Raw genomic sequence first — 16,938 nt, 5'->3', positions numbered from 1 at the left:
ACTTGAAGAATGCATACATGATCCTTTGCAGAAAAGACAAGCTGGAGAGAAAGCCATGATCACACCTTCAGTACTTTGACAACTACTGCAGAGTCTGAGACTCAGCCAGCAAATGGAGGGCTGTGCTTGAGAAATCAGGTTTCAGGGGAAAAAAACAAAACAAAACAGAAAATTACAACCTTCCAGCTTTATTAAATTCCTGTTTGTATCTTTACAACGCATTTTATCTTTTATTTCATTTATTTTTTTTTTGCAGTGGTTTAGCTCCACTTGTCCCCTTAGATGGAAGTCCCACTACACATAAATACAAAATTATTCTTTTTTTCTCTGCAAGTCAACTTATGAGAAATAGACAGAGGACTAACCTCTCAGGGTATACTTTATGAAATTTTTGATTAGTCGTGCATAACCTTTTTATTTACAGTCTATGTGCATAACACGTCTGACTACGGATCAGAAGATCATGGTTCGATTCTTGTTTGGCTCAGATGATATTTTTTTCTCGGTTTTCCATTTCGGTCGATAGGATGAAAAATCTCCTCCTTCACACCAACAGTCATGGGAAAAGTGGTGTGAAAACCACTGAAAAATGTTACGAGTGACATTAAATGTAGTCCTGGGCAGTTTTTAAAAATTTTTATTCATTTATTTATTTTTTTTAGTCTGAGGTAACAGCTGGTGACAACTGCTTGGATCTTTGTGACCCGGCTACAACCAACACAAAATTGAGGCGTTGCCAAATTGATAATTTCTTCTATGGTATCAATGCATTTAGAATTACTATTCAGAAACCGTCGATTATAAAAAAAAAAATAACCACTGACTGATAAACGTTTGTTCCTTTCGTAGTAATGCGTACCCCGTCCGCGGATTTAAGTGCGATGGTTTCTGCCAAAGCAATCATTAGATCATCAATACGAAACAATCGGCTAAACGGCTTAAAAGACATCTCGGTGCCACAGTTTCCTCCTGTTACAATAACGCAAGATGCACAGTAATTAACGTTATATCCGCTGATGACTTTCATTTGCGAGCGGCTTGTCGGCGGCACAGTCCCCACGACTGCTCCCGGGATCCCCTCCGTGAGTGAGGATCCGTCCATGTGAGGAACAAGCGGGGGGCAGGGGCTCATCTCTCGCGAGGAACGGCGCCGTTATCGAAATCTCTACAAACAACACGAGAATTCATCATTCACACGGTAATATAACCCAATCTTACACGGTACATGTGTTGTGTGCCAGCACTGGGGGAAAGAAGCTGAATCAAAATCAGATTTTTTATTGTTATTTCTTCCAATAGGTTACGATTTTTGCATTGCATTTCGTCGGCCTTTAGGCCCCACTAGCATGCTAATCACCACGCTAGCCTAAACGGCGACTCCTTACCCCTGCTTTAGCTTTAACGTTAGCATGCAAATCCGATTTTGGAGCGCCAGCTAACATTAGCTAGCTTTATTTTTGTTCGGGCTAGTTGGCTAATGCAATAAGAACGGATTTTCTGCTGAAATGTGCAATAATGTTAGCTGGGATACATCGATTGGAATTACATTAATACCAAAATTACGTCAGTTTTGTTTTGTTTTGCCCATGATTAATATCGTTATGAGACCCCCGCCCAGTTAGCTACCTAGCCGTAACGTTAACAGTGGAGCGCCAGTAAAAACGCAGTTAGCCAGGCTAGCACGACTTTACCAAGGCTATATGATATTTTCATGGCGGTAGCAGCCTGGAAGGTAGCATCCAGGGAAGCAGGGTCTTGCCAGAACAGCTGCACCTTACCTCGTTTCCCTCATACTACCAGAGCTAGCTATTATCACCCGTTAGTTAATAAAATGCTGGACGCTTTTCCAAAATAAAGTCAGTTGTTATCATTGATAATGACACTATACATTATTCTCACGGATTTGCCCATATTCACTTATATTGGACTGAAATTTGCAGTTGTACACGAATATACAACTAGGGGAATTAACTCAAGGAGGGGCTGACACATGAAATAATAAAAAATACATCACTACTTTCACCATACTTGTGGTTAGATCTGAGTTGTATAGCTCACGAATATACAATAATTACAATGCATTTGTAATTTACTCAGTTACTGATGGAGTTAAAAATGTATCCTTATGTTTCTTACATAAACTGTGTAAAGAAATGTCATTTTCCATAAGGTGACTGCCCTTAAATCAGCCAGGATCGTCGTTAAAAACAAACAAACAAAAAATAAACACTCTTGGGTGAATACTTTTATACTGGCCTATGAATGTTTTTAGAAGCTTTACATTTCACTTGCCATACTCATGCTGACGGTGTTATGTACCTTAAGAAGCAAATTAATTCAGATGAAAGCACAAATAAATCCACAGTAGACTGAAATGCATAGACAGGGAAACTTTGTTCATTGATGTAATGCACAGAAATGAATGTTTATGTTTCATTTAATTTGTAGATGTCCATACAATTATGTTGGAACACAGAATAGTGATTGCACAATCAAAAGCAAGTGCAGTTACATCACAACTCTTTCACCACAGTGGACTGACTTACATCATATTGGTAGGACATGAAGACAAATGAGCTTTCAGTAGTGTGCAGTCAATTGCTTTTATTGTAGCAGTTGTATCATATGCAGTTCCTGGACAGGTTAGGTACAGACAAGACTAAGAAGAATATAATGTAAGAAAAAGAAGCAGTATATAGAAAAAATCGACAATAACAGATGAGACTAAACATCAGAATCAGAATCAGAATCAGAATCAGTTTTATTGCCAAGTATGTTTTCACATACAAGGAATTTTTTCTGGTGATTGGTGCAATTGATCAGCAACAGTGGGGCTCTCTAGCCTTGTTGATGAGGCTAATAGCAGATGGGAAGAAGCTATTTTTGTGGCGAGAGGTTTTGGTCCTGAAGGACCGCAGCCTCCTGCCAGAGGGGAGTGTCTCAAAGAGTTTGTGTCCAGGGTGGGAGGAGTCAGCTACAATCTTCCCTGCACGCCTCAGAGTCCTTGAGGCGTACAGGTCCTGGAGGGACGGAAGATTGCAGCCAATCACCTTCTCAGCAGAGTGGATGATACGCTGCAGTCTGTTATTGTCCCTCTCCGTGGCAGCAGCGTACCAGATGGTGATGGAGGAGGTGAGGATGGACTCAATGATGGAGGTGTAGAAGTTCACCATCATAGTCCTTGGCAGGTTGAACTTCTTCAATTGCCTCAGGAAATACATCCTCTGCTGAGCTTTTTTGATGAGGGAGCTGATGTTTAGCTCCCATTTGAGATCCTGTGTGATGGTGGTTCCCAAGAAGCGAAAATGCTCCACGGTAGCCACGGGGGAGTCACACAGGGTGATGGGGGTGGGTGGGGCTGGGCTCTTCCTGAAGTCCACTATCATTTCCACTGTCTTCAGAGCGTTTAGCTCTAGGTTGTTCTGCCTGCACCAGGTCACCAGACGCTCAGTCTCCCACCTGTAGGCAGACTCATCGCCATCAGAGATGAGCATTACCATTGGCTAGGTATAGTAATACATTCACATTGATAGGTTGTGCTCTTCCTGGTCAGATGTAATTCATTTCGGTATGACACTTTTTTAATCATCCCTGAAGCATACTAACAAGTGAAATGATATGACTTCAGTTGTGTGACAAGTCATATTTTAAGTTCAACAGGCGCATCAGGAAAATATTCTGCCTTCTAGTAGCATGTCAGTAAAGAAATACTTTTGCTGTCCTGCTTTTTTATTTCAGCTGTGAACGATGTCTGAGCAAGAGTTGGATGAAATTGTGCAAATAACAGTGGAGGACTTTAACCAGAATGACCGTACAGGTAGGCATCCTAGGAAGCAATATGAAAACCCTTTTTTTTTTTGTCTAGTCTGATCAGTGTACTGTATAGTGAATATATAGCGAATTTCTTTTTGACCAGGTATGGTCAGGTTCTCAATTAAGTAGATGCAGCACAAATGCAAAAATGAACATTTAATCAATAACTGTAACAGTTATTTTAAATCTGTATGATATTATACTTAATAATTACAAAGTGAAATTAATAAAAAAAAGAAAAAGAAAAAAAGCTTTCATGTTTTGTTCTGTGGGTGTCTTTTTATATGATTCATGCCAGAAATGCTGGACAGTCACGAGGATGATGAAGAAAGGCCTCAGAGGAAAAAGAGGAAATTAAGCAACAGTCAAGAGAACAACAGCAACAACCAAGAAATACATTTTATCAAGGTACCAGCTTTGTATAATAGATGCTTTCACATTTACTGGATAATAATAAAAATTGAGAGGATGAATTACACATGCAAGATTCTATTCTCTGTCTTCACAGAACCTGTTGGTTTCATTCACCACATCAATCAGCCAGCGACTGGAGGGAATTGAGTTAAAGTTACAGGCTCTGGATGCCACATGCAAAGCCCTTGGACGCAAACTTGAGAGCATGGTGCCTTGTGCCAAGAGTCCAATCCAGGTTCCTATGGTTGCAGGGTCACCACAGGGGGCCACACAAACTTGGAACAAAGTGCGATGGTAAGTTAGAAGTGTTTGTTAACCATCACATTTTGAGCATGCATGAGCATCAAACATGGTCTTCATTCAGGCGAAGAGTGCAGTGCAATGTGGATGAATTAAAATTCTGAGGCCAAAGTGTGTTTTTAGAAGGCAGAAAAATTGTCTTTTTAGTCATTTGACAAAGCTGTATTGTGATTATAGGGACTAGCAGAACCACATTACTTATGCTTAGTTTAGACTGTGCAAAGCACACATATATGTGGCAGTAAATCAACATGTTCAACTTCTCTTTCAGTGTTGTCCCACAAACAAATGTGATAGTGAGCAGTGAACACCCGAAGGGCTCTAGCCAAGAGGACACCCCACTGGAGAATCTGCTCAGCAAGTGAGTGGCTCATGATCACACTATATGTTTAGTCAGAAATATGAAAACCCAATCCAACACAGTGCCTCATAAACAATGTTGGGGTCTCTATTGGGAAAAAATAAGCAAATTTCCCTTTCCCCAGTTTTCAGCCCAGGCAATAGAGGACTGTACAAAATCTCACTTCCTCGTACAAGGTGGCTACTGCTGTGATTTTGTATGCACATTTGTCCAGCTTATTGTATATTTGCGTTTCTTTTCAGCACTGTGACAAGGAGGCGGCAGAACACAATCCTGGTAAAGGTCCCGGGCCCTGAAGAGAGTCAGGAGGAGCAGGAGAGTGGCTCAGAGGCTAGTGACTCTGTTTCCAATGGCGGCCATTCCAGCAACGCGCAAAATGGTCAAAATGTCACACTCATCACACTCAATTCAGAAGGTATGACTCCACACTGTTGACATAGAAACACACATACAGTATGTATGTGTTATTTTCCTTCTTCTCTTTTAGTCTGCATCTGTACTTGTTTTTGTTTGAAGACCGGCCCACTGATTTTAAATCTTGTTCCTCACATGATTATATACAGCATTACAAGTAAAGGTTATGGGTTTATTGGTTTCAAAATCAAATCAAATTATTACATTAATAGCAAAACAGTGTTGTGCTGCAAAGTCCTCTTTGTCAACTCTGCAATGCAGAAGGCAGTTGTAACATATTACTAGGGTAATTACCTCACATTTAACTCTTTATAACTGTTTTAATTGGGTGTATGCGGCTAACGTGACTCTTTCAGATGGTCTCTATATTGAATGTGAAGCAAACTGCTGATGTATCATATTCATGTCCCTGTGGTTCTGCCTCAGACTGTATTGATAAATGTTCTGATTGGTCATTCATGTTTTCAGTAGCTTACTCAGTGGTTCTGGCTGTGCCGTAGAGACAATAGTCCACATGTAATTGTGCAAACCTAAATGAAGTCCACATTGTTGTTATATTTTCTGTGATTGTTGGTTTGATTATTTTCAGTGTACTTGGGAAGTCCATGGTTATCTTCAAAGGCAAACTATTGTTCATTTATTTGCAGCTGCGGGTTGCCATGATAAAATAATGTTAGTCAGCATTAGCTAGATAGTACCATATGGTGTTCAGAACAGTGTGTCTCATGCTTTGTTTGTGACTTTGTTTGTGTGGTGGGCTTAACAGCTAACACATGCTGCGAGCAAACAGCCAAACCACTTATTCTGCTTCTTAATATCTTTAATAATAATGCAGGTTTGCCCATAATTTATGTAGTTCGTCTTTACTGCCACATGGGTGTGCTATTGTATTACATGGTACAGAGTCTAGGTGACTCTGTACCAGTGTAGTACTGATTCAGTCAACCTGTGAATCAATACATTTTATAGAATGGATATATTTTGCTCTTCTTCAGTGACGGAATGGTAGGTAGACTTTACATATTGGCAGGGATATCATTATTATTAACAGACAACAGGTTTGTTAAAGGAGAGCTGTGTAGCTGTGTTTGAAGAACTGTTCCTCCTCTTGTCTCTAGATGATTTTCCAGAGGGCACCTGGTTAGGTGATGAGAACAACCCAGAGATGCGAGTTCGTTGCCCAGTGTCTCCAGCTGACATGCTTCATATCAGCACAAACTGCCGTACAGCAGAGAAGATGGCACTGACGCTGTTGGACTACCTGTTTCATCGAGAGGTCCAGGCCATGTCAAATCTCTCTGGGCAGGGTAAACATGGCAAGAAGCAGCTGGACCCGCTAATGATCTATGGCATTCGCTGTGAGTCCTGACATCATAACTGTCTACTATCGACAGGTGTATCAATTTCATGCCACCTGCTTCACTTTGTGATAGGTTTTATACAGTGATGTACCTGGTGGTAAGCCTTACAGCATGACAAGCCAATTTTCAGTATGCATCTTTTTATGTAGCAGCTACCAGCACTGACAGACCCTCTTGAGCCTCAAAGGGAAATCCAGAAAAAAAAAATCCTTAAATGTATGCGTAGGAGCAGACAGTTTGTTGTTTTACCCCTTGAGTCCTTGTCAAGTCTTTCTGAGCTGTTTGAACTTGCCAGTTTGTGATGACTTAGTTGGCAAAACCAATCACTAATAACTGCCAAGGCGATGTCTAGTAACTGATGTTTATCTCATGATTCTTACATGATTTCTGCATAATTGAAATTATACTAATAAATTTCACTCAGCTGGAGTTTAAACCCTTGCCCCCTTATAGCAATAAATGAACTCTCTGAGACCTTCCCACACTTCATCCCCGTTCCATTACAAAGTGGCCCTGAATTGAACACAGAAATAGACTGCAGTCTGTATTCCCAAGGCGGGTTACAACAACATGCATTCATCACTGCAAACACACGCATTAATGTGCAACACATTTTATAACATACCAGACTCTAAATGACAAGCACATGTCTGGTAGAAAGATCCTAATGGAGTCACCCTCAATTCAGTCAACCCTTTGATTCTTGATTAAGCAGACTTAAGGTTATGATGGTAGACAGATGGATATTTATGAAAGTCCTGTGGCTATATACTATATTTGCATTGTTCACATTGCATTTTAAAAAGGGGCTATATTAGCTGTAGCCTATTCTACAGAGTTCAGCTTGTGCCCCCTTTAGGGGGTTTTAGTGAATATCCCCTTGGGCATTAAACAAGTGTTTGTGTACATGGTTATCTGCATTTCCACTCTGCGGTGTGAATGTGTGTAGTTACATGCAGATTTGGCCTGACATAGAGGTATGCATTAACTGGAGCAATAAAAAAAGGGAAAAAGGGAATTAAGGAGTACCTGCCATGCCTGCCTGTACAGGACCCATCAGGTGTGAAATAGCTGCTGTACACGGCCATCCCACTCTCCGCAGATACCCCTCAACTCTGTCTCATTTTCTTCCTTCAGGCTACCTGTGTTGTTAATTATTGTAGAAATGAGCTATCAAACAGCTCACCTCCTTTGAACAGTTCATGGTACTGTGGTAGACAGCCACTAAATAAGCTGCATCCAGTCTCACCTGCATATTCCTCAACTGAGAGAGGGATGAGGGACAGTTACTGGCCTGTGCTAACACTGCTTGTCCAATGGTGTGGACTGTGGAGGAGAAGTAAGCAGCAACAGGACATTGTTTCCTTCATTTTTCATAAAAGTATACATCTGTTACAGATCAAAGTGGTGCGATTGTTAACACCTTTTCTAAAGCAAAATAGATAGCAACATTATCTACTCAAGTGCAGTAACCAGTTGCTTTCTTTTATTGTGTGAAAAAAATGGTATTAATTCCAAATTATATTTTATATTATTTTGTAAGTATAATACTGTTGTTGTATAGAGTTTAAGACAAGGCGTAATAATAATCCTATTATATATATATTTTTATGCAAAGACACAACCTTTCACTTATAAATTGTGCAACTGACATTTTCATTGAGCGTATGGGATTTTCTTGTTTCTTCCACCAGTGATCAAAGCAGGAAAATTAAAGGGGGTAGTGATTCTGAGGCAAAATTACATATTGAAACACTGGAAAGGAGATAGCCTTGGGACATGTCAATTTGTAGATAAGATACACCCATTCATATCAAAGTCAACAATATATGATTAATTATACAGCATGTGATGAATTTTGACCTTTCCATGCCCCCATAGGTCACTTGTTCCACAAATTTGGCATCACTGAGTCAGACTGGTACCGCATCAAGCAAAGCATTGACTCAAAGTGCCGCACAGCCTGGAGACGCAAGCAGCGTGGCCAGAGTCTGGCTGTCAAGAGCTTTTCCAAACGCACACCTCGCAATTCAGTCACAGGTAGAGTACCAAATATTATCAAGTGACTGTAGAGCATGTATTTGTCTGTGCTGTTGTTGTGTTGGGGAAGTAAGACCTTCCCAGATTTGTATAACATTTTGTGTCTCCCAACCATGTCACATGCTAACTAGAATGCAGTGGTGTTTGTGTCTATGTGTAGATTGTTGTGAACACAATAACTCAAGAAAAGTCCATAATAACAACTTCATAATAAGATCTCATGTACCCCTGAACGGTGAGGGCTGGAGTTAATTATGAGTGCTTTTGATGCATTAACATACATACTAAGGACAACAGATTTTCTTAAGACTACTGTAATGCTTTAAGATTCAGACTTCATCAACATATTGCTCGAGAGAGAGAGTGGCAAAAAGAAAAAAAGATACAGCAGCAATGAGAGAGTAAAAGAGCATTTAAACCAAAAATGAATTATGTGTAGTTCTCAAATTTAAGATGACTCTGGATTTTTAATGTTACTTTCCAGAACAAAACAAAGTTTTACATTTGGTCTAGGATGAGATTTACGGTATCATCGTTATCACAAACATATCTGATAAAACTTAACAGAGAACAAACCAACATAAGCAACATGTGAAAAACTAAGTGAACTGTCATGATGAATACAGAGAATCATGTACATACAGCTAAACCTGCAGAATGGTGAATTTCAGCATGATAAGATCACATTCAAGGCAACCTTTTTAAGCATGTGAATCTTTGTATTTAAGAAATCAAAGCACTTTGAAAACCTCTGACACCTTTCTTGTGAAATGCTTTGGGAGTGATCACATTAAAATTTATCTCTATGGTCTGAAAAAACGAATACCTACCTGGCTTCACTCTCATAAGTCTTTATCAGCTGATAATGTTGCCATGGTTCTGTGCTTGTTTTCTCATCAAATAAGATGCACAGTTGTGAGAATCAACTACAGACCCCAAAACAGAGACATCTGCTGCTGTTTCTTTTGCTCACAGGCCAGTGATGCTACCACCGGTTTTCAGTTTCTGTTGGTTTCAGTGGAGCAGCATGTGACATCAGTTGGCTTGTAGTTATGAAACATTTTAACTTTGTCCTGTCAGCAAAAGAATTTCATATTTTTTTCTTTGAGCTGTGAATTTGAACTGGGGCTCAACCAATCTGAAAGAAATGGATTGAAATCTTTACTTTCTGCAAACTTTGAGGGAGTTCTCAGTTAAGTCATATCAGCTTCTTAACTTTAACCGATAAAGCTTGCTTATGGTTTACCAAAGTTTGGATTGCTACCAATGAATTGCCATTTCTATAACACTTTACTCTTGAGTTCACTGAGACACTTCCCATTAGTATTCATGAGGGTGCAAATAGATTTGGTGCAAATTTTTGGTTGGTTAATTTTTGGCATGACCTCTGAGCTGTCAAGTCATGCAATTTATTTGGATGTTTTTCTCAATGCTTGGCTGTTTTGTACCAATAGACAAATTATTTCAAATCCCCCCCTTTCTCTTTCACTTCCTATACTATTACTTCTATGCTGGGAAATGACTATGCAGATCATCAACAAACATAGTCACATAGTGAACTCACACAGGTCCTATTTCATCAGCTATATGAAAGCTATTTCAAGACCTGAACCCAAATTCAGATGTGTGACAGTGTGTATTGCTGCAGATGGTTGTAATCTGCACACAATGCTTGCTGTCCTTCCTTCCCTGTGAGCCATCACCCCTCACCTCTGACCAGGGAAAAGTAAGACTGCAGGGGAAACCCAAATATCCTGTACGCACACACAAGGGATGGATTGTCAGACCCTGCCTTTTCAGGCTACACACACCCCAGAGTGTACAACACAAATACTCGTTCAGATGTTGCATGCACAAACATGCAAAGACACACACCAAATAATCATTCCTGCCTTAATCAGATTATATGTAAATGGACCGGAAAGAGGCATTTCCTCTGCTTTTAAAACCATTATTTACCAGTGAGCCAGTAAGTAGAGCTCAGACCAAAACTGTAGTTTCCACAAGCCACCTGTGTCTTGCTTCCTTGTCTGGTAAACAAAAGCACTGAGGATTATTTGCATAATACAGTACATAGCTGTAATAATGACAGATGGGAGACAGCCTTACTGTTCAAAGCAATGCAACACAAAGCAGAACCTTTGAGGTGTATGTGATATGTGCTGTATGTTTTATGTCATTCAAAGCTACATTCAGACTGCCTTTCTCAGCAAAGTTAACTGCTGCATGGTTTGTTATGAGAAGTGGCTTCAAATCTTTTCAGCTCTCACTTCTCCCAGATGATTATTTTTTTTTATTGTCGCACAGATTGATGGCTCACAAGAGAAGGTGTAATTTTATTTATTTTGTGGCCTGCGGTGTAGATTCCACTGTCACTGAACGCTGTGCTGTGTTTGACTGCTGTCACTGTGTCTGGACGTGTTCGCGTTGGTGTGTAGCTGTGGCGGGTGGTGCGACGCGCTCATGCAGGAGTTTCAGACTGCGGGTGTGATAGCGGGTGTTTAGACTGAGGCCTGGAGTTCGTGTTTGGCTGCTAGACCATGAGTGTGTTTGGATGGCTAGCTGGAGAGTCCTTGTTGTGTATTTAGGCGTTGGATGAAGTATAAACATGCCATCATCCAACAGATGGCCTGGGAATTAGCCAGGTTTTTTTTTTTTTGCAAAGAGGCTCCTTGCATGATCATGTGTGGGTGTGTGTGGGATTGTGTGTCTGCAAGCGTCTGTGTCTTAGAGACCTCATCCTTATTTCAGATGTTTGCTGGAATTAGTCACACTGTATTCATGACCTACTTCCACTGTACACGAGTGCACTAATGACTGTTATGCTTGTCCTCCTAACCAGAGGGAGGCATGGCAGAAGAAACAGCCCACATTGAGACTGCCACTCAGCAAACCTTGCACTACACACTGGCCAATCAGCAGGTCCAGTTCCACCGTATTGGCGAGGATGGACAAGTTCAGGTGGTGAGTATCAGACATCCCTTATTCTTTCTCTGAATTCATCAGCAAACATTTTCTTTACAGGCAAACACACAACAAGCATGCTCTAACAGTAAGAGTATGGGTCTGTGTCCTCCTCACAAAATGTATCGAGTATATATCTACCAATCAGCTCCCTTTTTCTGATGTGTGTGTATACAGGTACATATCTGTCTGTCTTTCTTTAGCGGTCATCATATAAGGGTTTCACAGAGCAGGGTTTGTAGTGCATGTGACAGATCACACCTCTCACCACAGTAACAAATAGAGCTTTCTGCAGAAATGTTTTACAGCTTATGTCGATGAAGGAGTGTTCCATGCTCAGGGAATGGATGACCCTGCACAGCCGCTATGGTCAAAGGTCAAAGTCAGGCCCGCTATTGCGTTATGGGTGGGCTGAAAAAGAGGAAGTGAATGGACATTTAATATCTAGTCTTTTCTGCACCATGAAATCTTGTGAGGGACAAGAGTGGAACTGGCCATGTAATTAAACTCTGACATCGTCTTGTCCTAGTGCTACAAGTGCATGTGTCTGAGCTACAAAGTTAATGTTACCAACTAAGAATATAATAGTGGTTCTAACACACATCAATCTGATTGTACCATGTGAAGATTACAGAAGTAATTTTCGTTCTGCACCTTGACTTATTGATGCACCCACTGACCCAATGACAGTGCCACAAAGCTAACTCATAATTGACTGTGTTGAGTATTTCCGTTGTCAATAGGTTGCTACATGATGCATGGATTTGGATGTACTGATGATGAGTGACTCATATGAGAAAGGAAGGAACAGGCATAAAAGGGCGGACAGTCAGGAAGAGAAGTTAGGGAGAAGGTGGAAGAGTGGGAGAGAGCTCACTGTGCAGTTATTATCCTCCTGACACTGCAGAGTATTAAAGGGTGCAGCTGAGCCTGAAATTTATGAGTACTCTTAGTACACCAGAGGAAATAAAGTATACTTACTGGCAGTGATATTGTCCTCCAACCATAATTACTAAACAAAATTTGTATTGTGTTGTTGCCAGATTACATGTACCACACTAGGGCTGCTTAGTTATTTGATTGCATTCTCTAATTGCAGCTAAAATTAAGCTTTAAGGAAAGGTTCACAATTGCCCTAGTATGTCTTAAAACAATACTTACATACCCACATGAACATTAAAAGTTTTTGTCAGCTATTTTCGTTTCCCCTGTTAATACTGGCAGTTAAAAGAGGTCTTCATAATATGATTTCAATGTAAGTGATGAGAACAGGAAATCCACAGTCCTCATTCTGTGTCAATAGTTTGATCTGAATATGAGGCTTCATCAGTCAGTTGGGCAAATCAAGAAGGGATCCTCCAGTTACGGCCTTTTTAGTACAAAATTGCTCTTTCCTTCTACTGCAGCTCAACAGGGAAACACAAGCACTTTCTAGCTATCATTTGAAATTCAATGATAATTATATGTAGATTGCATTGTAGTTGAAATTGGTGCTTTGGAATAAAGGAAAACATGCCTTTGCAAATGTCTTTATTGGTCATATTTGTGCAGTTCTTCTCCCTTCTACTGTGTCTCACCCTTCATCTGTATCTCTCAGATTCCACAGGGTCAGTTGCACATTGCCCAGGTACCACAAGGAGAGGAGGTGCAGATCACACAGGACAGTGAGGCAAGTGTGTGTGTGTGTGTGTGTGTGAGAGAGAGAGTGAGAAAGAGAAACAATCAACCACTCCTTTTTTTAAGTCAGTCTTCCTGTTAAATAAAATTTTTCTGTCACTTAGGGGAATTTGTCTCCAAACAGAATATAACAGTGAAGTCATGCTTGAGAAAGAAGTGGTTTGCTGGGAGAGAATGAATCTTGTCTACTTTAGTGTGGGAATGTCAGTATGCTGTGTTGGAAGTCTGGTTTGTAATTTGGTCGACTCCTGGGTAGCGAATGACTTGCATTATTTGACTTGCTGTTTGAAATTATTTTTAATATACAATACAATACATCTGACTGCCCTTGGACAAAAGACAATTCTGATGTTTTGACTTTACTGAAACAAAGACTTTTGCCTTAATTTAGCTAGTGAATGGTGAAATTGATAGATTTGAATTCATTCAGTAAGCTTTTCTGTTGAACAGTAATCAATAATTATGTAAACTTTTATATAAACTTCATGTAAACTTTTTTCAGTGAACTGTACATTTAAGGCCAGTGGAGGGACAGCATATACTGAAAACCACTGTCTAGTGCATTAAAAGGTTGCAGCTGTAGTCGGTGTTACAGGTGTTACACAGTGTTCAGGCACACACTGATGCCACCCACTGGTCCTACTGTTTTTTTTCATTTTTTTTATAAACACAAAACCTATATGATCTCCTCTACTCTGTTTCAGTATCAGCAGGGCATCTACACACAATAATCAGGCAGTTGGAGTTGTGTTTGTCAGTGTGTGTGCACGTGCGCATATGTGCAGTTCAGCACATTGTGCACCCACCGATGTAGCCACATAATAGTACTTGACAAAATAACAGTAATAAGCCATTGAGTTCAGACCAGATTTTTCCTGGTTAATCATGCAATCACCTTCCGCAGCCTGTAGATAGCAATGCGCTAACTATGCACCTGACCACACCTCAGACCAACTTGCCCGTGAGTGCTCAGATGGGCGCAAATGAATTTGCTATTGACTCCTGGATGGGTAAATGACAACTGCATCGCTCTGAAACTAGCAAAGACATTTGCGTTGTGCTTGGCGCTGCATTGCAGCGGGTGTAAAATCCATAACATGTCTAACTAGCACTTACTGTGCACTGTTGGTGCACTTCTTTATGCAATCTCCTTGCACTGACACTTAATACCTACACCAAGGTTTCCCACTGCACTGAAGCTTTACTGGACTCCTTTACTTGTAAGTTGCTTTGGATAAAAGTGTCTGCAAATGATGGAGCCCCTGATCTATACTGAGCAGACACATACATGTAAAATGTCTGGTATAATCAGTAACACCTTTGTTTTCATGAGTTTATAACCCGGTGGGAAAATTTCCACATCGTGGCATCCATAGTGCATTACTCTTCCAAGTTACAGTATCCTGAGATGAAGCTCTCTGTCACACTGATAGCTCGCCAAGTGTTTCTTCAGAAAATTAGGACTGGACTACCTTCAGCTGCGTGCAAGAAGAATAAATCTAACTTTCAGCTACACCCATTTCTAGTTCCCAATGAATTTGTGATGTTTTGTAGACTGTACACTGGTTTACATGGAAAATAGTTATCAAACTTATTAAAACTTATTTTTTATCTGTCAAATTGGTTAGAATCATGTTTCTGTTTTCCCAATGCTGACAGCTATCCCAATGAATACCTAACTATGTTAAGGTCATAAGTGAATTTTAGCAGATGTTTCATATATAGCATCTTAATGTTTATAGATATTCCTGCTTATACATGAGAATAGGGCTTTTGTTTCTGTGTAATGGCCAGATGTCTCATGTCCCCCACTAGACATCTCTGCATGCACACAGTGTTGGCCTGCCAGCTGAAATCAGAATCTAACTCCAAACCACACCGACTGCTGAAGAGGAATTTCCACATCAGCATCATTGTTAATGATTTTTCTAGGAAGTGGGAGAAAGATTTATTTCAGGGCGCCAGTCTGTGTACACAGACACACACAGACACACACAGACACACACAGACACACACAGACACACACACACACACACACACACACACACACACATATGTAATCGTGTACTGTACATGATACGTGCCACACATGTATGACAGCTTGAATGTTATGCAAAAGCAATTGACACCTTGACCAAGTGTTTTTCTCATTTCCTCGTCAGTTGTGCTAAAGGACACTCAGGGAGAAATGCACAATTGAGTGAGAGAGACGGAGTGAATTGGAGGCAGAAAAGCTCTAAAGCTTTTCCTGCTCTTTGTGGCTGAGCCCAGATTTTTTTTTTCGTCTTCTCTCCTTCCCATTCCATGATATTGTTTGTTTTTTGGAGTTCAAAGCTTAGCAACAAAATCCCACTTCTCCCAACTGCCACTCACAGAATATGTTTTCATTAGGAACGGGTCCCTTTCATCATAGACATTGGTTTTAGCGTGCTTGAAAAGGAAATGAGCTGTTTGAGAGATTACATTGCTCTCTGGCCATATGGCAGTGCAGACAGTGTTGCACATATACATAAAATACAATTAGAAAGCGAAAACAGCTGAGACTCAGGGTTGGCTAAATATGGCTTGTGTGATGCCCTCTCTCATGTGGTCTTGTTAATAACTCTGTGGGTGTTCAGTGATTTTTTTGATGGTCATTGCATCTTGATGAGACTGTGATGGGCTTGTGCCTGTGCAAATGTGTTTCTGTTTTTGTTTACAAGAGTCTTGGTGTAGCCGGAGATGACAGGACAGTTGACCTAAATACAAGGACACTGCATCCACTTCTCATGTCTTATGTCTCTTATGTCATCATGTGCTAACACTCCTCTGCCAAAACCCTGCTTACTCAGAATCCTGTAAAAATAGTTCAAACAGTCAGATAATGCCATTGTCATGCAGCACTTTGTTGATCACAGGAGGGAGGGGTTCAGTTTAGCGCTGTTTCATGGCTTCATTCCCCTTGTGACAATGCAGGTCTTAGTAATCAGGTTAAGGCGATTAGGAGGACAAAGAAGTGTTGTTTAAAAGATGACTAAATGTGTGGCTGCAGGATGATGTCGTGACTTGTCATTTCTCTATTTCAGGGAAACCTCCAGATCCATCAGGTGCATGTTGGTCAGGATGGACAGGTAAGAACACATTTATAATAGGCTAAATAAAAGTCACAATACACGAATATGATGTAGACGATAACCCACATATTTGTATCATTTCATGCTTTTGTTCAAATCTATTACAAACAAAGCCTGGATAACAGTAATGTGTGATGTGTGGTTTTGTGTTGGCTGTTCAGCTTTATACAGAAGTCCTCATCATATCTCCCACAAATGATTCATGTGTCTTGTGGTCCCACACCCTACGGGCTGTATAAGCAGGATCTTTGTTCTTCTGGTTCTGCCTACATGAAGAAATGTGGACAGGAAACAACCTTTTATACAAAACTCCATCATTACCAAAGCTGTCACTCTGTAGCCTTGAGATTTAAGGTGGCAAATTGGACCAAGAAGCTGATTTTGACAGGGTGTCTCTGACATGACGCTGAATGATGCTGAATGTTTTTACCATTAAGGGTAGTGATCTTTGCTGACATCTGTGTATAATGACGTCACCCTC

At 40.5% G+C, this 16,938-nt stretch overlaps 1 protein-coding gene across 1 annotated transcript in view; it reads left to right on the top strand.

Moving 5' to 3' along the window:
- The first annotated feature begins 885 nt into the window (after positions 1-885).
- banp (BTG3 associated nuclear protein) overlaps positions 886-16,938 on the top strand; it is a 37,834-nt gene continuing 21,781 nt past the window's right edge. Inside the window, exons 1-11 of the mRNA XM_071503031.1 lie at positions 886-1,198; positions 3,739-3,817; positions 4,112-4,221; positions 4,322-4,521; positions 4,799-4,888; positions 5,131-5,303; positions 6,421-6,660; positions 8,545-8,703; positions 11,546-11,667; positions 13,265-13,336; positions 16,410-16,454. Coding sequence (XP_071359132.1) covers positions 3,748-3,817; positions 4,112-4,221; positions 4,322-4,521; positions 4,799-4,888; positions 5,131-5,303; positions 6,421-6,660; positions 8,545-8,703; positions 11,546-11,667; positions 13,265-13,336; positions 16,410-16,454 — 1,281 coding nt within the window. The 5' untranslated portion in view covers positions 886-1,198; positions 3,739-3,747. The remainder of the gene's footprint in view (positions 1,199-3,738; positions 3,818-4,111; positions 4,222-4,321; positions 4,522-4,798; positions 4,889-5,130; positions 5,304-6,420; positions 6,661-8,544; positions 8,704-11,545; positions 11,668-13,264; positions 13,337-16,409; positions 16,455-16,938) is intronic.

The sequence above is a fragment of the Trachinotus anak genome, unplaced genomic scaffold (genome assembly GCF_046630095.1).
Source record: "Trachinotus anak isolate AG129_WGS33_773 ecotype Australia unplaced genomic scaffold, CSIRO_AGI_Tana_v1 ptg000002l, whole genome shotgun sequence".
NCBI lineage: Eukaryota > Metazoa > Chordata > Actinopteri > Carangiformes > Carangidae > Trachinotus > Trachinotus anak.
The sequence above is the reverse complement of the archived record's forward strand: the minus strand, read 5'-3'. Positions and strand labels throughout refer to the sequence as shown.